The sequence below is a fragment of the Coenobita brevimanus genome, chromosome 50, assembly GCF_032717465.1.
Source record: "Coenobita brevimanus isolate Jiangsu-jjx chromosome 50, ASM3271746v2, whole genome shotgun sequence".
In the NCBI taxonomy this organism is placed as follows: Eukaryota; Metazoa; Arthropoda; class Malacostraca; order Decapoda; family Coenobitidae; genus Coenobita; species Coenobita brevimanus.
The window spans coordinates 52576670-52601825 of record NC_137003.1 but is presented as its reverse complement, the minus strand read 5'-3'; the positions used below and the strand labels follow the sequence as shown (position 1 = coordinate 52601825).

Genomic DNA, 25156 nt, shown 5'->3' with positions numbered 1-25156 from the left:
AAGCAAACATGCCGTATTGAGTCTTACCGTTGCCATTGATGCCAAGCCACAGGAACACGAGGGAAATAAAATCAAATTAAACTACCACCAGGGAGACATTGTTAAAACGAGAAGATTATTCCATGATGTTGAGTGGGGACTTGTATTCTCTAGCAAAACTGTTCAGGAAAAATGGAATGTATTTCTGAAAAACTATGGAAGAACTGTAGCCGATTGTGTACCAAATAACAAAAAGAAACACTCATCAAGAAAACCCAAATGGAAGACCAGGCGCCTACGGATACCAGGACCGTAATTTTCAACAGATCTTTGGGGGAGCTAGGCAAACTATATACGCCTCTGTACTACAAACTCAAAATTAAACCAAGACGCTTAAGTCAGCAGACCAACCGATATTTTTCAGTTTAATTCTACCTAAAAGTTGATGTTTAATGAGGCATGTATGGTTAGTGATGGAGGTGGGTGTTTAATTAAAAGGTTTCATTTTCTGCCAACCTAAACTTTTGACTCAAACTGTGACTATCTATCTATCTATTGTCAGACGCCATAATCCCATAAGGGGTGGCCGTTTGTCTTTGAGTTAGTTGTTTTTTGGGGAGGGGCACTAACCCTCCACCAACCCACTTGTTGACAGTAGGGAACACGTATGGGTTGGATGTATGGTTACCACCCAGCGTTGTAAATGGTTTCTTGGCTTACAGGAAACCATTAGGCTTGTCACTCAAAGTAAAGCCACCTGTAAAAGAAAGAAAAGCAATACGATGTGACAGGAAAGATGGGTGAAATAGGAAGAGAGGAGGGCTGGCACAGAAAAAGAATGATAAAGGATAAGGAAAAAGTAGGCAGCACTACATCAAGTGAGTGGATGATGGTCGCCGCCACCTATCACAAAACTGTGCCTAAGTTTAACAATTTGGCCATTTTACATTTCTGTTGCACTATGCTGCACCCTTACCAAGACTGTTTCTACATGCCTGTGGCAGGATTCAGGTAGAAATATACCGCTCTGCCTTTTCTCTTTTGGAAAATATAAAATAATCAAAATCTAAGTACTATATGATTTACTTTATGAACAGTTTTCATCAAATTTTGAAATATTCGACCAAACACGTGTAGGATTGTTTGAATTTTCAGCAAAACTATTCCACGTTTTTCTTCCTTTTTATATTTTCAAGTTCAGTTTTATAAGCCCTTAATCTCAGTTGAAGTTTTGACAAATTTAAATATTGGGGGGCTGTAGTCCCCCGGCCCCCCCAGAAATTACGGCCCCAGATACTGATTCGGAGGAAGCAGGAAGCATGGAAGAAATGCAGGGCCAGGAAAACACCTGAAAAACGTAAACTGTACAACACAGCAAGAAACACAGCTACCAGAGAAGTAAGAGATGCCAAGTATGAGAAGAAAGTGGCCTAAGATTCGACGACAAACTGAAAACATTTCTGGGCATAGGTCCATTCAAAAACCAATATCAAGGAGACCGTCACCAGACTAAAAACAACCAATGGAACACTTACTAAGGATGACAAAGTGACTGCAGAGATAATGAATAGGGGTTGCAACAAAGTCTTCATTAAAGAAGATCTAAGTGGACCAGCCACATCTCTTGATGCTATATTCCAGGGACCCAAGATTACACAAATTGAAATAAGCCAACTGGAGGTAAAGTAGAAGCTGTCTGATGTCAACACCAGCAAAGTGCCAGGACCTGATGGTGTGTCACCAGTAGTCTTGAAAGCTTGTGCTGACATATTGTGTGACCCTTTATTTGACATATTTTACTCATCTCTTGAGGCTGGTGAAGTTCCAGGTGACTGGAAGGGCAACAGAACTGAACCACTAAATTACCATCCGGTGTCCTCGACCAGCATAGTCTCCAAAATATTATAGAGTATCATTAGACAGGAAATTGTAAAACCACGTGACAAGGAACAACTTGATCAGTGATGCATAGCATGGCTTCCGAAGCAACAGGAGCTGTCTGACAAATGTGCTTTGCTACCTGGATGACCTCATTAATGCAGCAGACCATGGCAATTGGGCTAACGTCAATTACTTAGACTGTGAAAAAACTTCTGACAGGGTCCCCCACCAAAAACTGTGCATCAAGCTTGAGGCAATGGGAATAATGGGGAAAGTCTTAGGCTGGATCAAGAGCTTTCTTTTGGAGAGACTCCAGAGGGTCTCCATCAGAAATGAGACATAAAACTGGCTCCCAGGTGAGAGTGGAGTTCCCCAAGGATCTGTGCTCAGACCCATTCTCTTCATCATATATATCAATGATTAGGTCTCAAATTTGGAATCTAAAGCCAGCATGTTTGCAGATGACGCAAAAATATACAGAATCACCAGGTCAGATGATGACATCAGTGCAATGCAGAGAGACATCAAGAAACTGGATGAGTGGAATGGCAAGTGGTTGTTGAACTTTAATGCAGACAAGTGTAAGACAATGCACACAGGACATAAAAACCCTGGGGCCAACTATTAGCTGGGCAATAAAACGCTTGAAAAATTCACCTTACAAAAAGATTTGGGAATCCTGATAGCATCGGACATGAAGCCTTCATCACACGTCACGCAGGTAGCAGCGAAAGCCAGCAGCAGACTTGGAGTCATCAAAAGAAATTTCACCACCTTGGGTAGGGAAGTCCTTGCACCACTTTATCTCTCATTGGTGTGTCCTGTTCTTGACCATGAAGAGCAGTGCTGGCTGCCATATTTAGTGAAAGATATCTAGACACTGGAGAGAGTGCAGCATCAAGTGACGAAGCTGGTTCCAGGACGGAGGGATTACCATAAGAGGAGAGATGCAGGCAACTCGGACTTCAGACATTATGTGAAAGAAGGAAGAGAGGGGACATGACTGAAACAATCAAGCTTATCCACGGATATGAAGACATTCCTTTCTCTAAGTTCTTCACACTCAACACAAACCAGTTGAGAGGACACTCCTTAAAACTCTCAAAGCCCGACCACTTGGGAATGACCCTAAAAGGTAACTGGATGAGTGATCGATGACTGGAACTCACTTCTCAAGAATATAGTCAAAGCATCCACAATAGCCACATTCAAGTCCCATTAAGACAAGTACATTGGGCAACACATATCTTAGAGGTGGGACCATACAAGCAATTCACTTCTTATTTCCCATTAGTCATCCATAGGTAAGCATTCATAGGCACAGAGCCTATTTCATATAACCCCTTGGGGTCAGGCACTGTTTATAAAATCGACCATCAGGAGCAGGCATTTTTCGCAAAAAATAGGTGATTTTTCAAAAATCGCTCCTGTGAAAATTATTAAACCTATCATGAAAATCTTTAAATCTGGCAAAGTACAACTCTTTAGCTTCACAATGAGTGGTGTTCCAGTGTCCTACAATTATTTATTGTACAGAAGTGGCTGAGAACATAACAGTGTTTAATAGTTCTGGAACAGGGACCGACGTCCCCATGAAACACATTCCAAAACGGGGACCAACCTTTTGGAGTTAATGGCAATTTTTTTCTTTTGTTCTTGCTCTCCTGATGAATGAATTGTTTTTGCTATTCCAGATGATTTTATTAACCCTTAAGCTAGACCTTTTGAGTTGCAGGGTTTTAATACAGTATAGCCTTCATTAACCCCTCCACTAAAAGATGGTTCCACTAATTTGAATAAAACCATCTTGTGGGAGCAAGAATAATATAAAAAATGCATTAGTTATATCACTTGACCGAAGAGGTGTATGGTATTTGACCAATGTACTTCCTGTGATGGCAGGAACAGGCACCATTTATATTTCATTAAGCAGTGTACTGTATGCTCAGTGTTACAAGCTGAAGTTCTTAAGACCATACTGTTAATAAGATATTCATTCATAAATTACTTCCTAGGTCAAAGATCCAGTACTATTCAGCACAAAGTCACCTGCAAATGCAAGAAACCTCTTGCAGTTTACTGAGTTCACAACATGTATCTAGAGTTCAAAAGCTGCAACATCACAAATAACCCTGGCAGGGAGAGAGGGGACAAATATGTAGGAAAGTCACCAGCCGCAATGGAACTCAAGAAGGCACTTGCAGCAACAATCTAGCTGTTGCTTGGGCAGATGTACAGTCGCCAAACCTTCCACCTGGTCCACCTAGCAGCGAGAGGTGGGTAACCGGTGCTGGCAACAGTGTATCTGTTTGTTCGTGTGTACATGCTCGACGAAAGTTCGGATCATCAACTCTCGTCTTCCGTAGTGAACTTGAGAGTTCATCCCTATATTCAGTCGACAATTTTTAGCCGATAGAAATTCAAAGGAACTTCTTGAAAGTATTGGATAACGCGAGTATTGAAACTGCATCCTTACATATATCACATATTTATAAACGTGTTCTTTTTCATTATTACATCATAAACCCATTGCTAAAAATTGTCTACTGAATACTGGGGGGATGAACTGTCGTGTGACCGGCCTTGCGGTAGAAAAATAGATACCGGTGTCTGAATGTTCGTTTTTTTTTTCGCCAGTCCTGGGCCGGTCTCGATTAAACCTATTGAAATACCATTCTTGATCCCAGACATGATTAGATAAGTTAGGTCATTAATCGTTACAGGATTACTCATTGGGCGAATATTGATTTAAACTAAGTAGGAGAGATAGGAACTGTAGATGTCGGAGGTTGAAACCCGTTCGTTGAGGCAGAATACTACCTCGAGTCACCCAGTCATGAGTCCTTTCGTTAACAATACAAAACTTAAGCATCTCGTCACTTAATCATTGCGTGGATTACTGCGCTTGCAATGCAAACACGACAATTGTTTTAAGAGTTGATATATATTAAATATGTGAAACAGTACTGTGGGTGACGTGGTAGCTAACGCTTCCGCCAGCTGATCCGTGTAACGTGGTTCCACCCCCGTCAGGAGAGATTGGTTTCTCCTATTAATCACCAAGCCCTTATCTTATGACCTAGGTCTTAGCAGCAGCCAGTCAGCAACCAACATCACATATCCTTGCACCCCGGCCCTCGGTGACGGGTGCTAAAGCGCCTAGGTTTGTGGGATTAAAAAATAAATAAATAAAGTATTCCCAGCCTTTAATGATAATTTCTTATTCGTTATGTTGCATTCACCAATGACATAAGTAATATCACAGGCAATGGTGATATAAATGTCCCAACAATTCATGAATCAACAGCAATTGTGTTTAAATTGACTTGAAGCTTTTGCATGCTGTGATGGAGAGGTGGTGTCTTCATCTTGCTATAATGTGAGATAATGTTGTTCGGTGAATAATCGATGAGCGTGTAAATGTGTGACCTCACACATAAGCGGCACCGCTCACAATCAGTTTTCCTTGTAATGTGTAATACAGTCATTCGTTAGATGAATGGACTATGAAGGTGTGCTGTAATGACCACAGTCATACGAAATATGATAAGGTAAGTCATTATCATAGCTAATATAATAGCCACATTCGACAACAGTATGCATAAACTCTTTGCCTGTTGAGGTGACAGTATTTTAACCTCCTACCCCTTCGTGGTGCACCACAGAACACATATGAACATCTACCTGAAGTACTACCAACGAGGAAATAAGCAACTGTTAACAGTGTCTGAACATCATCCTAATGTTTATTGGTTAATGTCATTCATGATATGAATTTGACAGTTAATCTTACTTGTAATTGGACGTAGATGTTAGGTAAATGCATTCCTCTTTAACTTATACTGATAATGGTATCAAGTGATAACCCTGTGAAATGGAATTACTGATATAACGAGAGAGAGAGAGAGAGAGAGAGAGAGAGAGAGAGAGAGAGAGAGAGAGAAAGGCTTGGAGCGATTCCAGTATATAGTGCATTAACATGTTATTGTAACAATGTAAAAACAACATAGAAAATAAAATGTTTAGTATTGTTAAGAATGCAGATATTTAGTAGAACGCTAATGGATCTGAAAAACTAGTTCAGCAGTTATTATCACTGGCGGTATGAAAAACGAACCCCCCCCCCATCCCCGTCCGGCTCCTGCCCTGGCCTTCACTATGCCAAGCTCCCCCCTTAAGCAGTTCTCCCACCGGCTCGACCAGTTCCAGGAAACCGGTGGCATGGAATTGTTGCGTGCCACAGGTTGCACGGACTAAGGCAAAATAAGTATAGTATATTATATATTATTGTAATACATATAATAGTATATATTTATATGACAATATTATATATATTGCCTTATTATAAAATCAATATAGCCATATTTATTTGGCCTTGGTCAGCGCGACCTGTGACATAACAATTTTCCGTGCGATCATTTTCATGCAACTGGCTGATGGGAGAGCCACCTTACTCCTGACACATTTTTCCCCGCACCCAACTCCGTACCCAGCCATCTATGGGATGAACTCTGACTATGACGGAGGTTCACTACGGACGAAGAGAGTTGATGATCCGAACTTTCGTCGAGCATGTACACACGAACACTGTTGCCAGCACCCGTTACCCACCTCTCGCGGCTAGGTGGCCCAGGTGGAAAGTTTGGCGACTGTACATATGGGTATCAACGACAAACCAGCAAAATGTGCGATCAACATCCTGACAGCATTAGCCATGTTGATTCATGAAAGTGCTGGGAGGAGGAGAGTTTTGGCTCACATTGCATGCAATATTCCCGTGAATGCAGCATGAGTATCTGTGATTTTGGTGACAATGGAACCTTTGATACTACCACTAATGCAGTAAATCAGAAATGTAACATTAAGTCACTCTTCAGTTCCAACAGTACATATCAACTAGTGGTTTGGATATTTGACAAGAAGAACATTAATTAGTTTTTTTTTTCTCTCTCTCTTAATCTTATGCATGGAAAGATTACACATTTGTTATTACTGGAATTATTACACTAATAATCTTCATATGTTGTACCTGTATGTACAGTAATTTACAAAGTATCCCGAAGTTCACACATAAGGCCAGAAAAAGCTTGTGACATGTAATTCTGTATTACTGTAATTACTGAACAGCAGTGATTTTCAAAGTATGGGTCGCGACCCACCTTTGGGTCGCGAGAGGAATTCTGATGGGTTGCAGGGACACAGAATAGGCCTACCGTAAAACACCATAACTTCGGACTGCACCCAAATTTAGGACATTTTGTAAAAAAAAGGTAATAATTCAAGTTTATTGGAAGAAAGTGTGATATTTGCACAAAATAATGATATGGGTAGGTAGGGTAATCTTCAAAGATTATTATGTATAAGTCCTATTAAACTAGCTTGAATATGTGTGGGTAAAAAAAATTTATGAATCAAATGGAAAAAGAAATGGCATTTTTTAACCCTGCAAAACTCTGTTCACACAGAACAAACACTTTCAACTGTACGAACGTGATTAGAATGATTATATGTGGAAAAGTGTTGTAAGCACTGGGCAATAAAGTACTTTAAAATGTATACAGTACATCTCCCTGGTACGCGCCTATTTGGGCAGAAGGATATCGTGTACTAGGAATTCGGGTACTGTGAATACATAAACTTGTGGGAAAAATTACATGTGGGCGGCACCCCCCTTCATGGGCAACCCTTGAGACGCCTATACAGGGAAATTATCTAAGACATATTACCTAAGACAAAGTAAACCAATAAGATTATGGCTTTACTAGGTAAATCAACAAGGATATGGCTTAACTAAATCAACAAGAATATGGCTGCTCACCTTAACCCAAGAGGACAACAGGTGTGATGGAGGTAAGAAGAGGAACCATGGCAGGATGAGGCACCTTTTTTTTTTTTTTTTTATAAATAATAGAACGGAGGAAGGAAAAACAAATGGGTAAAAGAAATAATAATCCATACACCAGATTACTGGTGTCCTCTGTTCATAAAATATCTGTAACAATTAGACTTGAACAGTTGTGGGTTGAAATTTGGAGGAAAACAACTCTGGGGAAGCGAGTTCCAGAGAGATACAGTTCGGGGAATGAAAGAATTCTGATAGGCAGAAGTTCTGCAATATGGTTGAGTGACATTCCAGTCATGAGCGCTACCTGATGCCCGTGTAGCACGAGGGAAGGCATAGAGAGGTGGCACCATGGACGCAACTTCGTCTGAGCATTTGCCAAAAAAAATATCTGTAAAATAATGCAAGGGAGGCAACATTCCTTCTTACTTGCAGGGGAGGTAGTTTATATGTAATGGCAGGGTTGTTAATGATTCTAACAGCTTTATTCTGAATTTTGTCTAGTTGTCTTAATGCAACCTCACCACAACCATTCCACAAGGGTGAGCAATATTCAAGCTGAGAGCGCACATGACTCTTATAAATTATAACTAACTGCTCATCGGCGAAGAAGTTACGGACTCTGTACAATAATCCAAGTTTCTTTGAGGCGGTTTTAGCAAGTGATCTGACATGAGAGGTCCAGCTGAGGGCACTGTTAAGTGAGACACCAAGAATTTCAATACTTTTGGAGACGGGAATATTAGTAGCATTGAAGGTAATGTACGAATCTGGCAATATCTGTCTATTAGTAAACTGTATATATTTAGTTTTAGTAGCATTGAAGATAATGTACGAATCTGGCAATATCTGTCTATTAGTAAACTGTATATATTTAGTTTTACTAGCATTAAAAGAGACAAGGTTGTTTTGTCCCCATTCACTGATTGTGTGCATCTCCTGCATCACCCACCACACTACCCGACACACCACCTTCCTCACCACACTTTCACTACCTAATGCAATCACTTCGTTCATCAACCCTTCAAAGTCTATTTCTGACACCTCAGACATCGAATCAGCCTCTTGATCCTCCTCAAGATATGGCTCTTTGATGTTGAAGGGAGTGATTCCTCACTTTGTTCCATCTGTTTACTTCCTGTTTGTGCTTGTCGGTGTAGTAGCGGAAGGTTCTGTCCAGCGAAGACATCACCTCCTCCACTTGCAACTGAGAGCGTTCGATGTCCTTGAATTCTTCCTTGAATTTACCAAGGGCCCATAATACCCTGCTGATCTCCATCACGGTCAAATCTTCACTCTCCATCACTGGAGTTGCTGCCTTTTCTGCTGCTATCTCCTGATCAAGGTGGGCGGAGCGTAGGCAACCGTTATCTCTTCTTGGGGGGGCAATGTCGTGAACTCGGAGTAACCCCGGATTTGGGCCACTCTTCGCTGCCCGTCTTGCTTACAAGGAGTTCAATTTGTATACTAATAAAAAATATACTAAAATTATATATATATATATATATATATATATATATATATATATATATATATATCCTCGCATACGAGGGGGATTGCATACTTGGAACGCGCGTACTGTGGGAATGTACTGAATAAGCATAATCTTGCTATGACGGTTTTAATGAATATTTCTTTATTTTGCAGAATAAATTCCTAACTTCGGACAGACAAATAACTGGAAAAATACAGACTACAGGTGTTCATGTGCGCGTGTGTGTGTGCGTGTGTGTGTGTTACTAATGTGTGTATAAGACCAAAGCGTGTAGCTTGTCAGTACATTCCATGGTGCCTTCATAACATGTGCCTGTTGATTTGTATGCGTGTTAGTGGGTATGTGGGTGTCATTAGAACCAGTAAGAAGTGTTTAACATTACATTATGTTATTTCAGTATGCATTTGTTGAGTTAGTGAGGTAGCTGCTTGATAATTAAGTGAAGTTTTGTTTAGGAATGAAAGGCCAGTTCCTCTTACAGTTTGGGGTATATGCAATGCATTTTTATATATTTTTTTTTGTTCAAAAAAGTTTTTGAATAGTTCTTAGTTATATTTATGGCCAGAATACCTCACTACAATGTGATATGATGCAACTTAATGTGATCTCAATTTATGAGCTCCAAAATGAAGATATTTTTGGATATTTCTCTCTATATATGTATAACTTGGGCCACAAGTGCCCAGTATTTTTTTTTTACACTTTTTAAAAACTTCTAAAGTGTCTGAGGTCTGGACAGTGTGTCCAGAGATAGGTGCTATTAACCGTTCTCATGCTTAAAGGGCAAATACGTGCATGTCCAAAGTTTGGAAGAGCTAACCGAAGTTAAGACATTTGTTCCTAATTTTGGACACTTGAGAGAGAGAAAAAAAAAAAAACACACGAATTTAGCGTGGGTAATTTTTTTTATTATATGGGTTCAGTAGGTACTGTCCCTGGCTACACATGACACCAACAGGGATAAAATTGCACAATTTTACATAGAATTATTGATTAAAACACATAAAAAATGTCCGAAGACAGGGTGTTTTACGGTAATGCTTTCAATATGGGCCTATTTTATTTACGTAACTGAAATTGTCTATCTATCTGCAGTATCCATCTATTGCCAGACGCCTTAATCCCGTACAGGGTGGCCACAAACAAATCGCCTCCATGTAGCCCTGTCCCCCGCCATTTCACTGCCCTGCTCCCAACTCACACCCCCCTCTCTCATATACCTCTCCACTCCATCCCTCCATCTCATCCTCGGCCTCCCCCTCCCTCTCCTCCCCTCCATCTCACCCACATACACTCTCCTTGTCAGCCTCTCACCCTCCATCCCCTCCACACGGCCAAACCACCTCAGTGTGTTCCTCCTAACGCTTCCTATCACATCCACATCCACACCACAACGCTCCTTTATATCCTAATTTGTCAGCCTGTCTCTCCATGTGACTCCACAGGCTCCTCTTAAATACTGTAACTCATTTCCACTGCTAATTGTAATTATACTTGTAATTATCCTTATTACACCATTAGCATATTCTTAATGACTACAACAGGCTATATACTGGTTATTCTGTGTGTGTGTGTGTGTGTGTGTGTGTGTGTGTGTGTATGTGTGTGTGATACTTTTACCCTGTGCGTTACAAAGCCTTGAAATACACTCAAACCTCGATTTTAGGGACTAAATGGGGAATCAACTTGTCCCTTACTTGAAAATGTCCATTGTTTTACCACATATAAAGACAATCTTGGTGCTTGTTTCACTTTTCTTACTTATTTATATGTAACTTGCAATACTTTGGTGATAGAAACTCCGTGTACAAACAGCTAGTTAAGGAGTTTATGACGAGCTCTGACAAAAAGAGTCTGCCCTTCTTGAGTGTCTGCTCAGAACTGACGCAGTAACCCCTTCGCCCAAGCTTGGGCTCTGGGAAAGCGTGCTAGGTCAGCAAGTTTAGTGGGGGCATGTATGCATTGGGGGGGGGGGGCATATATACATTGGGGGTAGACATATTGTAGGGGGGTACATATATGATTATGAATATTATTTTACTGGTACCACATAAAGAAACATATTAGTATGTATAACCTAGACATTACGTATCACTTTTGAATGGTCTTGTCCGTTTGTCAGGTAGAATATGGAGTCCCTTAAATCCGAAATCCCTTAAATTGGAGGTCCCTTAAATCGAGATTTGAGTGTATTCCAAATAGGGTCACCCACTAAAAAGTCTGAGAACCGCTGCTCTATAGTATGGCATGGTACAGGTGCCTGTTGCTTGAGTGGTTCGAGTGCTCTGGTCAGAGTGAGAGTGCAGCCAGACACACAAGCTTGATTACTAAGAGGTGATAGGAGTACAGTAAAAGTCCTGTAATCTGAATTGCAGGGGACCAATGGTCTTTGGGACTACTGATTTTTCAGATTATTGGGAAGGCCCTTTGAAAACATTAGAAATATGTGCATTTTCATTAAACAAACACTTAAAATGATATGAGTTATTGTTTTACACACCGGAAATGCATAGAAGTGTAGATGAATAGTTGCAGGCAGGTACATCCAAGTCCACAGGCAAGTCCATGCCAGATAAATCCTTAGATAAAGCCTGGATAAATTTGAAAAAAGACCAGAAAATTTTGAAAATTTTTGCATTGATAAATATGGAGTACCTGTATTGGGATTTTCGAATTACTGGTGGTCGGATTGGAGGACTTTTGCTGTACTGCCAATTATGTGATGACACCAAGGGAAGTACAGATGGCTGATAATCTACACTTAAATGTACAGGAGTGCACTAACCTAACCTCAGTTCACAACACCTCATATGGGGTAATACTGTATGAGACTAACATTTTTTAAAACAATACAATAAATGGGGTCAAAGAATTTTTCTCTCCTGATGACTGAATTCTAGTGTAAAATGTTCTACTCCAAAATATTTTCCCCAGCTTAACCATAATTTTTGAAACACTGGATGTGTATGGACGATGAGCCCAAGAGTGGGGAAAGGGTCTCTGTCATGTGACTACATTACCTCTCACAAAGCTGACCACCTTTAGTGGTCCTAACTAAGAGGATCATGCCACAGAATTTCAACAGTTTGTGATCACTGATAAAGAGTACTTAACAGCTGTGTAGTTTTCTGAAATTACTCTTAACAACTGTGTAATTCTCTTAAACCATTTCAACACCTTATTTAATACTCAGTGATGACTTTTAAATTTAATACTCTGCAATTTCATAATAATGTCAAGTAGTGTAAAACAAACATCCTGTGGTTGAGTGTAAAGTTAGTCAATGGTACAGTACAGCGAGCACTCACAAACGAGTGAATATTGTCCCTGGTAGGTCCCGCTTTATGAGATTTTCGTGTTATAGGGCCATGTGTTTACATGCTAAAGAGTTTCATGGCACCCAAGCCAGCCCTAAGTTCACCTTTTGGGACAATTTTCAGGGATTTTTCCTTGGACATTTTTATCCACCTAATAATGACTTCATTACATACAAATAATGGAGAATTCCTCACCTTGAACTGAAGAGGTTGTGGGCTTCCTGGGGGGAGGAGGGAGAGGGGGTTCTGAGGCAGGGAAGGACTCCTACTGGTCCCCAGGTGGGGGAAAAAAAAAAAAGGGGGGGGGGGGAAGATAACACAAAGCATGTGTGGAGCCAGAGTGCAGGGCAAGGGTAGGCTCAAGAGGGGCAGGAATGTTCAGTGGACCATGATGGCACCGCATGCAGACATGTGACAGCCATTTGTCACAGGCAGATGCAACCCGTGCTATGACTCACTGCCTGCGTTATGTCTGTTCCCACCATGTTATGACCAATTTTTTTTTGCGTAATGACTGTTTAAACCATAATTTGTGGCCTCAAGTGGCGTAATCCCCATTGCAGCAGCGTAATGCAGTTATCCAAAAAATGGGCAGATTTTTTTCACTGCATTATATCTGTAATTTTTGCTTTTGACCATTTCCTGGTCTCAAAAATAGCCTTCTGTGTTATGCAAGATTCAAGCATTCTGATCGCACGTTAAGTAAGCGCTGGCTGTATAGGAGATGGGACATAGTGAGTGGGAATGATGAATGTGAGACTATTTACCCTTACCTTGCAATCTGAGTGGCCACAGACAATGACATGCTTGATGCCATTGATGACACAGCCCAACTCTAAGGCAGCTGGCTCAGTGGTGATTTCCTCATGACCACTCAAATTAGCATGAGGCACTAAGTTCCCCGCATTACGTACTGTGGGTGATATTGAGAACGGTAACTCATCAATACAGAATGACTCCAGCATACAATGTTATTTAATCATAGTAATAATGCACAGATATTAAAGGAGTGAAGGAGGAGTAGCAATATGTACAAAATAATAGGAACAATAGTTGTAGCCTACTTTTTCTTTTTAAATAACAGAACACAGGATGGAAAACAAATGAATAAAAAATAATAATAATCCAGTCACTAGATTACTGGTGTCCTCCATTCATAAAAATCTGCAACAGTTGGACTTCAACAGCTGTAGGTTGAAGTTTGGGGAGAAACAACTCTGGGGAAGTGAGTTCCAAAGTGATGCAGTTTGGAGAATAAAATATTTCTGATAGGCAAGAGTTCTGCAATATGGCAGTGCGGCATTCCAGTCTTTTTTCTTTTTTTAATGTGAGGAAGAATGAACCAAAGGCAATGAGACCGCAAAACTGTTCCTTCCAAGAGAAAAACAAAATACAAGAGAGAGCCAAATTCAAGATCCATTCATTTCGAGATGCCTGGACACACTGCGTTTGAAAAACTGGAGATCATAGGAAGCAGGAAATACAGACAGAGGGAGACAGTTCCAGAGTTGACCTGTTGCATAAATGAAGGACTGGGAGTAACGGTTAACTCTCGCATTAGAGAGTTGGACAGAGAAGGGGTGAGAGTTTGCTGCTAGACGGGTGCTATGCGCCCGTCGTAGAGGTAGAGGGATGCATGCAGACAGTTCAGAGGAACAGTGACCATTGAAGTAGCGATAGAAAAGAGATAAAGATGCAACATTGCAGCGAAGAGACAGAGGTTGAAGGGAGTCAGTTTGAGGGGGAAAGTTAATGAGACGAAAAGCCTTTGACTCCACCCTATTGAGGAGAGCTGTATGTGGGGAGCCTCCCCACACATGAGAGTTGTACTCCACACAGGGGCAGATAAAACCCCTGTATAGAGTCAACAATTGTGCAGGGGCAAAGAAAGAACGGAGTCGGCTTAGCACACCCAATCGCTTGGAAGCTACCAGATGCCCGTGTAGCACAGAGGAAGGCATGGAGAGGTGGCACAATGGATGCACCTTTGTCCGAGCATTTGCCACAAAAGTATCTGTAAAATAATGCAAGGGAGGCAATGTTCCTTCTTACATGTTGGGGAGGTAGTTTATTTGTAACAGCAGAATTATTAATAATTCTAACAGCTTTGTTCTGAATTTCGTCTAGTTGTTTTTGTGCAACCTCTCCACATCCATTCCACAAGGATGAGCAATATTCCAGCTGAAAGTGCACATGACTCTTATAAACTATAGCTAACTGCTCATCAATGAAGAAGCTACAAACTCTATACAATAATCTAAATTTCCTTGAGGCGGTTTTAGCAAGTGATCTGACATGAGAGGTCCAGCTGAGGGCAATGTTAAGTCAAACACAGAGATTTCAATACTTTTGGAGATAGGAATATTAGTAGCACTGAAGGTAATGTATCAATCTGGCAATATCTGTCTATTAGTAAATTGTATATATTTGGTTTTATTACCATTAAATGAGACAAGGCTATTTTTTCCCCATTCAGTGATCTAATTAAGTTTTGATTTATGGAGATTGCTGCACTGAGCTGTGAGTTAGAGATATCAAACTTTGTGAATAGGTGTTTGAGTGTGAATGAACTGTGAAGTGTTAAGTCATCTGCATATGAATGGACAGGATTATGGGCAGCAGATGAGAGATCATTAATATGAATTGGGAATGGGGTTGGAGCCAGAACTGATTCTTGTGGCATGCCTGCATTAACTGAGTGGAAACTGGAATAGCCTATACATCATCTACTCTTACTCTCATCTTTCTGTCACTGAGATATGAGAAAATCAGAGGAAAAAAAGACTTTAGTCCATAGCATGGGAGTTTGGATAGCAGGAAACGATGCTGCACTCTGTCAAAAGCTTTAGAAATATCAAGGGATACTGCATGAGTTTCTCCATTTTGGGCAATTGACTGATGGATGGTATGAGTCAGGAGATTGAGTCTATCAATGGTGGATCTTCTGTGGCAAAAACCATACTGTCTATCACTAATTAAGCTGTTGGATTCAAGATGTTTAACTACGTGCTTATTCATTACTATTTCAAATACTTTAACAAGATAAGCCATGATAGCTATTGGTCTGTAATTAGGGGACTTAGCGGAACTTCCTTTCTATGGAATTGGATGGATATTGGCTTCTTTCCAAGAATTAGGGAATGAAGAAGTACGTATGCAAAGTCTGAATAATTTAGCTAGAACAGAGGCAAGTTCTGGGGAGCACTTTTTCAAAACAACTAGAGGAATTCCATCTGGGCCTGGAGCTTTGTTGGTTGGGAAACTGACCAGGATGGATTATACGTATCTAGTCTGTATTTAAGCAGAGCAATTTCCAGAGAGTCAAGTTCTAGTACTGGGATGTTCCGGCCAACTTCTTCTAACATAGAATTTCCTGCAAATGTACTGGCAAGGATATTCGCTTTACCATGTTGGTCATTTACAATGCTACAATCTGAAGATTTTAGTAGGGGAATGGGTGGTGGCTTCGTTTTCGTTTTTCGTGTTCGTTTTTGAAGGCTCCAACATGCTTGCATGCGTTGACCTTGGTCACCTAATGGTGGCTCTCCATGCTGCACGATCTATTCCAGCCTCCCTGTTCAGTCATTTAACCCTGAGGTCACACTTAATGACCTCGTCCTACGTCTTTCTCGGTCTACCCCACACAACCCCATCCCCAACATTAACACTTCTCACCTTCTGCACCCACTTATCATCCCCCCATCCTCTCCACATGCCCAAACCACCTCAATCTACCCCTTGTTAAAGTTATTACCTGTACTGAAAGAATTGGGAGTTGATAAGAATATCCTACTGTCATTAGGACTGTTTAGTAGTTTGGATGCTTGGCTGTGAAGGAAATTTGATTTAGTGAAATTTATTACTGCTTTTGCATGGTTTCTAGCAATCTTAAATTGACTGAGTGATTCAGATGTTTTTTATTTTAAGTAAGTGTCATATGCTAATGACTTTAGCGCCACTGCTCTAGCACATATGCTATCAAACCATTTTGGGGAGTCCAATCTTTTCGTGAACTGCTGACTTGGCAAAAATAATTCCATACTACCTTGTATCAAGCCATTAACGTGGGACTGGGTAGAACTGACATCACTAGAGAAGAAAGACTGCCAAGGAATGTACCGTAAGCAAGATAATTTCTGAATCCATTCCAGTCTGCCCTATCAAAGTGCCATCGGGTCACCCTGACAGGTTTAGAACAGGGAGGTTTAGGGGAGCTGACAGATGAGGATTTGATGAGATTGTGGTCGGCGGATTCAAATGGCAACAGTACTGTACTTCTATTCTGTATTGATCTGGATTATTTGTCAGGAATAGATCCAAGAGATAGGCATTATGGTCAGGATCATCTGGTACAGGTGGGTCCGATCTTACAAGCTGATTGGGAGCAAATATTTTGCTTGTTAGCTGAATTCTTGTTAAACAAAGTGAAGAACTTATGGCAAAAGTAGGGATAGGAGCAAGGCCTCCTAGCAACCTCCCCAAAAAACACCAAAACTGACTTTCTGATCATTTTAAGCCAGAATGAGGGGTTAATACAAGAGGGTAATACACCTGAAACATAAAAACAGCATTAATATAAGCAAAATAGCATAAATTATAGGTAAAATAGGGATGGGGTGAACAACCAGCCAAGTAACCTCCAACGTCCACCAACACTTGTGACAGACAATTTTAAGCAGGAATAAAGGGTTAATACACATGAAATACAAATACCCTTGTATCGATTCTCGTAAGCTGGGATTTAAGGGGTTTTACCTGCTCATTAAACAGGTGGTGGTGCAAATTTCAAGACCTCGTATTAGCGAATTCTCGTTAAGCAACTGTTCGTTAACCGAGACTTGCCTGTATTCTAGTTGGCTGCTTTACCAACTGAGTGAGATAAAACAATTCTGCAAACAGCTCGCATTGTAAACCAGTATCGTCATATCCAGCAGAATGCGAAAACCACTCTACATTATGTACAGTCGTGGTCATAAATAATCACCTATCCTCCAGTACCCCATGCCTCAGGTAGTCTCCTTTACAAGCAGCAAGTCACAGTGGAGTAAGAAGGGCTGAGAGAAAGGACCCAGAGAAAAAGAAAGGTGGGTCGAGGGTCAAGTGATGGAGTGAGTGAGGGCAGGGAAGTCAGGGCATGATATAAAGGAGTTAATTCTCAGTAGGTAATGCTGAATTACACCTTGTATAGCGGTGTCAGATAACAAGCATTAGAGTGCTGATAACAAGGGTTGGCCAGAGAGAGAATTACACTGATGTGACAGATCAAACATTAGTGCGGAGCCAGATACTGTATTTGTGTTTATCCGTGTATTTTGATTTCGGATGCAGAATGGAATCTGGATGGCTTTGACTTCTGCAATGTTTCTGTAAGAAACATCCTCTATCTTTACATGTAATTAATTTTTGGAACTAAATATCATATGCAACCTTTGACATACCTGTGTCCAAAGTAAATATGATCATCCTCTCGTTATACTCCCTATATACAGTCACAATCATGTCAATCATTTTATGGCATCTCTGTATGAAAAGGCTATTTCAAATAATTGTGTAAAAAAGGTAAATAAATTTTATGTCTGAATATAATAACACTATCTCTCATAATCTATTGCTTGAACTTCATGCTGGTATGGGTTTGAATGGTCGTCCAACAACCCCAACACCTTCTCATAACGATATTTTCCTCCGATAAAAAATGGCTGGTTACAAACTGGTGGACAAGGTAATACACTGTTGTGCTGGAAACTTCTGGCTCTGCACTAATGTTTGATCTGTCACATCAGTATATTTCTCTCACAAGCCAGCCCTTGATATCAGCACTCTAATGCTTGTAATCTGACGCCTCTTTACAAAGTGTAAGGCAGCATTATCTACCAAATATTAACCCCTTTATATCATGCCCTGAATGAAAAAAAAATAGACAAATAACAAGTGCTCGTGGGCCCTTCAGACTTTCTCGCACTTACTCCTGCAGAAGGCTCTCATGCTGCGGCTTGCTTTCTCGTGCTTCGCACTCATTTCCTCGCGCTTTGCAAGCGCGTTGCTATCATTTCAGGTAATCCAGGTCACATTTATATGCTGTTCTAGTCTAATGTCACTATCGTCCACCAAGGTGACATCGAAGGGCCCATGACGGTCCGTTTATATGCTGTTTTAGTCTAACGTTGTCACTTGGATTTTTTGCAGCTAACCATTTGATCGTGTTATTTGCAGCTTCGGGAATGGAACCCAAGTTGTCTGCATGCAAGTCCAAGATATTAACCACTCGGCCACGGCAACCGACCGGGTGCCAGGAGCGGCATTTTTTGATCAAAATTTGATCGCTCATTAAATATAGTAAAAGTTTTTCAATCGTGATGGGACAAAGTTTCCTCACATCAGTGAATTGTTGTGATTTTTTAGTCAATTTTGGTGCGATTTGAATATGTAGTTTCGGCTGCCCAAAATACACACACACACACACACACACACATGCACAGCTACTATTATATTATATTAGATGTGACCAACCCTTTGCTTTTCACTCTCCCTCCCCTACCTACCCTCCTCCCTTCCCTCACTCCACCCCTGTACCACTGCTTGTCCCCCCACCCACATTCTCTTCTCCCTTTCAGCCCGTCTTACTCCACTGTGACTTGCCGAACATAAAGGAGCCAGCCAGAGATACATGGTACCGGAGGAAAGGTGGTTATTTATGACAACGACTGTACGTTAAAATCACCCAAAACGGTAATTTCAATGCTATGCGTGAGGTTTACGTTGGTCAACTGTGTGGATATGGAGTCAATACACTGGATTCTAAAGAAGCACTGGGGGAGCAACAGACTACAAAGATTCATCCATCCATCACCCAATCCTATATTTCCCCACGAGGAGCATAGAAGCAAGGGGCTAGGCAAGTTGGTCCTGACATTTATGAGAGTGGTAGGTGGGGGCACCCATCATCCACCCACTTAGTGTACTGGTACTCTGTTTTTAGGGTAGCTCTACACTGAGTGGCAAGCCAAATGATTTCCTGTAAACCAGGATATCTTTTACAACGCTGGGTGGTAACCTTTAACCAACCAACACGTGTTCCTTATGTGACAACAAATGGGTTGGTGGAAGGTTAGTGCCCCTCCGCGGAAAAAAACTAACTAAAAAAACGAACAAGAAGCCTCGGACCAGGACTGACCAAAAGGTGATGACTAAGGACCGAACAAAGGACATGGTACAGATTGAGACATGGAATGTAAGGGGTGCAAATGATGAAAGAGGGAGAAATTGTCTAGGTACCTGAGGGTGCAAAAGTGGATGCATGTGGATTAAATGAAACTGAATGGAAGGTGAGCGTGTGAGAGAATGGGAGTATGGATGGGGTATATGAGTGGAAGTAGATGAGAATGAGAGGGCAAAAGAAGTAGTGTGTATTGTTGTGTGCAGGAGATGGAAGGAGAATATAAGAGAGTATGGATCAGTTGGATCAAGGATTGTGTGGGTGGGTAAGATTGAATGTTGGACTACAAATGTGGATGACTGTGTGTGTGTAAGTGCCGACGTAAGATCATGCAAGCAGATTGAGAGAAGAGTTCTGGACAAGTGTGAGAGCGTGCATGGAAAAGTTTGAAAGGAATGAGTGTTTTTGACTGGAGATATGAATGGAAAAGGAGGGAATATGAAGGTGGATGGAGTAGTTCATTAGTGGGGTGTGCCTGCACAGGTGGATGAGAATGACAGTGCTCTAGTGGACACTTGTGCCAGGAGGGGGTTGTTGATAGCCAATACCCTCTTCAGGCGCAAAATGATCCACAAGTACGCATGGCGAGTGATGAGAAGGGTGGGTGGTGAACTGAATGAACAGAAGGCAATGACTGATTATGTGTGTGTGGATGATAGGATGAGAAAGTGTGTTATGGATGCAAGAGTATATAGAGGTTGGGGGAGTGGACTTTCTGACCACCACTAGGTGGTGGTGAGAATCAAGGTTCAAATGAAATGGAGGAATAGATGGGAAGAACAGGAGGAAGTAGTTCATACAAGGAGGATGGAAAGGTTAGAAGAGGATGGGAAAAAGGCAGAATATAAGAGAGAAGTGGAGGAGTGACTGAGTAAATATGGACTGGAGTAGATGGGGGACATGGAAGGTGTATGCAAGATATTCATAAAAGAAATCTGTGCAGCATGTGAGGTGGTGTGTTGGGTGATGAGAAGGTGAAAAAGGGTGCACGGAACAGCATGGTGGTATGAAGAGGTGAGAGAGGCTGTGGCACAAAAGAAGAAAGCATATAATGAGTGGATGAGAAACAGGGGCGGGGAAGAAGTTGAGAGACGGGAGAGAGAGATTTATACGTAGAGAAGAAGAGAGAGGTGAACAGATTAGTAAGAGAGAGTATGAAAAGAGTGGATAAGGAATTTAGAAGGAAACTGAGTGTACAGTGGAGGGAATGTAAGAAAATGCTCCGGAAAGAGGTAAAGAGAGTTAGACAGGTTGTCAAAGAAGTTAATTTGGGAAGTGAAAGATAAAAATGGTAGATTACTGGTGGAGAAGGGAGAAAAAGTGAGCAGATGGAGAGAACACTTTAAGGAATTGCTGAACATAGAGAATGAAAGTAATGCGAGTATAAGTGGCCGGGGAATGGCTGGGAGACGAAGTGATGTGAGATGAGTGGAGGAAATCAGTAGGATGGAAGTTGTGGAGGCAATGAAGAAAGGCAAAATGGGAAAAGCCCCAGGAATTGATAGTGTGTGGTGAAATGCTGAAGCATGGTGAAGAGATAGTAGTAGAATGGCTGTGGAAGATGAGCAAACTGGCCTGGGAGGAAGGAAGAGTCCCAGTAGACTGGAAGTCATGTATAATAATTCCCTTGTACAAAGGAAAAGGGGAAAAAGAAGTGTGTGATAATCATCGAGGCGTTTGTCTTCTTAGTGTAATAGGGAAAGCATATGGTAGGATACTTATTGACAGAGTTCGGGAAATAACAGAGGAATTAGTTGGAGAAGAAGAGGGAGGTTTAAGGAAGGGAAAAGGTTGCGTAAATCGGATATTCATTCTTAGATCTTTAGTGGAATAGTTTCTAGAGATGGGAAAGAAGTTGTATGTGGCCTTCATGGATTTAGGGAAAGCATATGACAGGGTGGATAGGCAAGGATTGTGGAAAGTACTGAAAATATATGGAGTAAATGGGAAGTTGTTGAATGCAGTGAAGAGTATGTTCGAGGGTGCTAAGGCTGCAGTGAGGGTGGATAGTGAACTAAGTGAACTTTTCGATCTGAAGGTTGGATTGAAACAAGGATGTCTCATGTCTCCATGGATGTTCAATATGTATACTAATGGAGTTATAAAAGAGATACAAGGTATGGCAATGGATGTTGGAGTGGCCTTATTGAGAAGGGCATTGTTTGGAAACTCCCTATACTGTTGTTTGCAGATGATACTGTGTTGTTAAGCGAAGACGAAGGGGAGCTGCAAGGCTTGGTGGATGAGTTTGGGAGTGTGTAAGAAATGGAATCTAATGGTGAATGTAGGGAAGAGTATAATTAAGGACTTTGAGAGAAATGAAGTCAATGAATGTATAGTGAGGTTGGATGAGGAGGAAATGGAAAATGTGAGTGCGTTTAAGTACTTGGTTAGTGTGATGAGTAAGGATGGAAGTTTGGAGGGTGAACTGCTTGAAAGGGTACAACAAGGAAGAAAGATTGCTCGTTCCTTGAAAGCAGTAATAAGAAACAGGGAAGTGAGCATGGAAGTGAAAGAGTTACTGCATGACAGTACTGTGATACCAACTCTAATGTATAGAAGTGAAAATTGGACCTTGCTGGAGGAACAGTAGTCAAAAGTGAGAGCAGTGGAAATGAGTTATTTGAGAGGAGCATGTGGAGTCACATGGAGAGAGAGATTGACAAACAGGAAGTGAAGGCGCATTGTGGTGTGGATGTGGATGTGATAGGACGTGTTAGGAGAAAAACACTGATGTGGTTTGGCCATGTGGAGAGGATGGAGAGTGAGTACTTATGAGGAGAGTGTATGTGAGTGAGGTGGAGGGGAGGAGAGGGAGGGGAAGGCCAAGGATGAGATGGAGGGATGGAGTGGAGAGGTATATGAGAGAGGGGTGTGTGAGGTGGGAGCAGGGCAGTGAAATGGCAGGGAACAGGGCAACATGGAGGCAATTTGTTTGTGGCCACCCCTTATGGGATTAAGGAGTCTGGCAATAGATAGATAGATAGAAGACTACACAGATATTTTGGTAATATTTGGATACTTTAGTTTATAGTGAATAATCAAAATTAATTGAAGTGAAGTTCAAAACAGTGTCAACTGCAAATTCAGATTTCATATAACAACAGGTGGCACCCCTGTTACGAAAGTTTGTGAGGAGATGGTAACCAGGAGAACAAAATGGGGATGTTTCAGTAGAGGGAAAGAACTGGGATTCTGTGAGGAACAGGGCTAGAGCAGATACTGATTGAAGAAGAAAGTGAACTGAATTCAAATTGGTGCTAAGACCATGGATACCGGTGAAGTACTGGGCCAAACCAGCGCTTCTCCGCTGACAAGCATGAACTGTTCGTTAAAGTTGCTGCCAGCACAGCTGCTTGATGGCAACTGGGAGGACCCTGTTCTGCCAGCCCTACCCTACAATATAACATACTGTACAGTACACTCATACCCCAATATCCAGCAGCGTTGTATACCAGTGGGAGTGTTCGGTCAGTGAATATGTCAGATATCGAAGCAATTTTCTCCATAAGATACTGAAGAAAAGCCACAGATGCATTCCAGACCGAAACTAAAACTCTCATATACCTTACTCAATCAACAGAGACTGACACAGAAACACCACATAAAACATCACATGCAGGAGGGTAGGGTGGTGGGACATGTGGTGTTGTGATGCTTCAGAGGGCAACTGACAAAGACAACTGGGTAGGCAGCTGACAGTGTGCCAAGTGGGGGTGTGGGAGGGCGGGGGGATGGGAAGGGAGAAATACAGGGGTTGGGGAGGGTGGGGGGACAGGGAAGGAGACAAGAAAGCCAAACTGCTCTACTACCCCCTACCCCTAGTCTCACTCACTGTAACTCACTCACCACTCTCATTCACTCACCACTCTTACTCAATCACTCACTCTCTCTATCACTCATTCACTAACAATTCTCACACACACACACACCCACACACACACACACACACACACACACACACACACACAGTATGTGCCTTGTAGGGGCCAAGCTAAGTGAGAATACTGTATTGAAATCCAAAGGGGAGATGGGAAATACAATCTATGGAGAAGAGATAGTAAAGAAAAAATGGGAGGAGTGATGACAGAAGTGAAAAACAGCATAAATGAGAACAGTGTGGAACTGGGAGAGGGTATGGCAAAAGTGATAAACATGGTACTAGAAACCAGAGAGAATGGCAAGAGAGACATTGTAGTAGCACATGTTCTCCCCTAGGACAAGGGCATGGGATGAGGAGGAATATCAGGAGATGCTGTCAGACATGGTTAGATACCTACAGAAAATGACTGAGAAAAGCAACAACATAATCCTGATGGGAGACTTTAACTGTAAAGTGGTAAACTGGGAGAAGTGGAACTCAGGAAGTAGTGAAGATTTGTGGGACAGTATACCGTTAAAGATAGCAATGGATAATGTAATGACCCAGTGGGTCAAAGAAGTGACAAGATTTTGAGGTGATGACACACCAGCAAGACTAGAATTCATTCTAACCAAAGAACCTAATGCAACTGAATCTCTGAAATATCTGTGTACAACAGGAGAAAGTGATGATGTAGTGATAGAGTTCCAAACGACTGAAGGAAATGGGGAGACGAGATGAGCTATACAGGCATGGCAGATACAACTTTGGAAAAGCAAACTTTGTAGGATTGAGAAAATTTTTCAAAGAAGCAGACTGACAAGAATTCATGAAAACAAGAGAGTTACAGAAGAAGTGGGATATCTTTCTAGACATCTATGCATGGGTATGGAAAAGTATGTGCCAAAAGTTAGTGGGAAAGAGAACTGGAGAAATTACTAGTTCAACAAGAGGTGTATGATAGCAAAATAAGAAGGGGATACGGCATGGAACAAATGGAAAAAGGGAGGCAATGACAGAACAAAGGAAGAATATAATAGAACTAGAAATGAATATACAGTACAAAAATACATGGACAGGAAGAAACTTTGAAAAAGGTATAGTTGACAAACGTAAGGAAGAACCCAAAATGTTTTGCAGGTTTGTTAACAGCAAACTGAAACAAAAGGAAGGAATCAATAGGCTGAAAGTAGAGGGAAATGTCTATAAAGATGAAGTTATGCAAACTGAAATAATGAATAAATGCTTTCAATCAGCCGTTACTAGAGAAAGTGATTTTGTGGACGAGGAGGGAGTGACTAGAAACGTGGTGTTCAAAGAAGTAAAAGTTGAAGTGCAAGAAGTATACAAATTACTGAAAACTCAAGCTGTGAGGAAGGCCCCAGGACCAGACAGGATCCCTAACTGAATACTAAAAGTATGCAGAGAACAACTGGCAGCTAAGATACATGGTTTATTGTGTGTTCTCTGGGAGAAAGGAGAGTGCCTCAGGAATGGAACAGGGCCAGCGTGGTACCAATTTATAAGGGAGGGAACAAGGAAGAACGCCCAATGTCCCTGACCA

The 25156-nt window shown here is 41.4% G+C and overlaps 1 protein-coding gene across 1 annotated transcript in view; it reads right to left on the bottom strand.

Annotated features, from left to right (window-relative positions):
* Positions 1-25156, bottom strand: part of CAHbeta (carbonic anhydrase beta) — a 32878-nt gene that overhangs the window by 4173 nt on the left and 3549 nt on the right. Inside the window, exon 3 of the mRNA XM_080272205.1 lies at positions 13288-13427. Within this exon, the coding sequence (XP_080128331.1) occupies positions 13288-13427 (140 nt within the window). The remainder of the gene's footprint in view (positions 1-13287; positions 13428-25156) is intronic.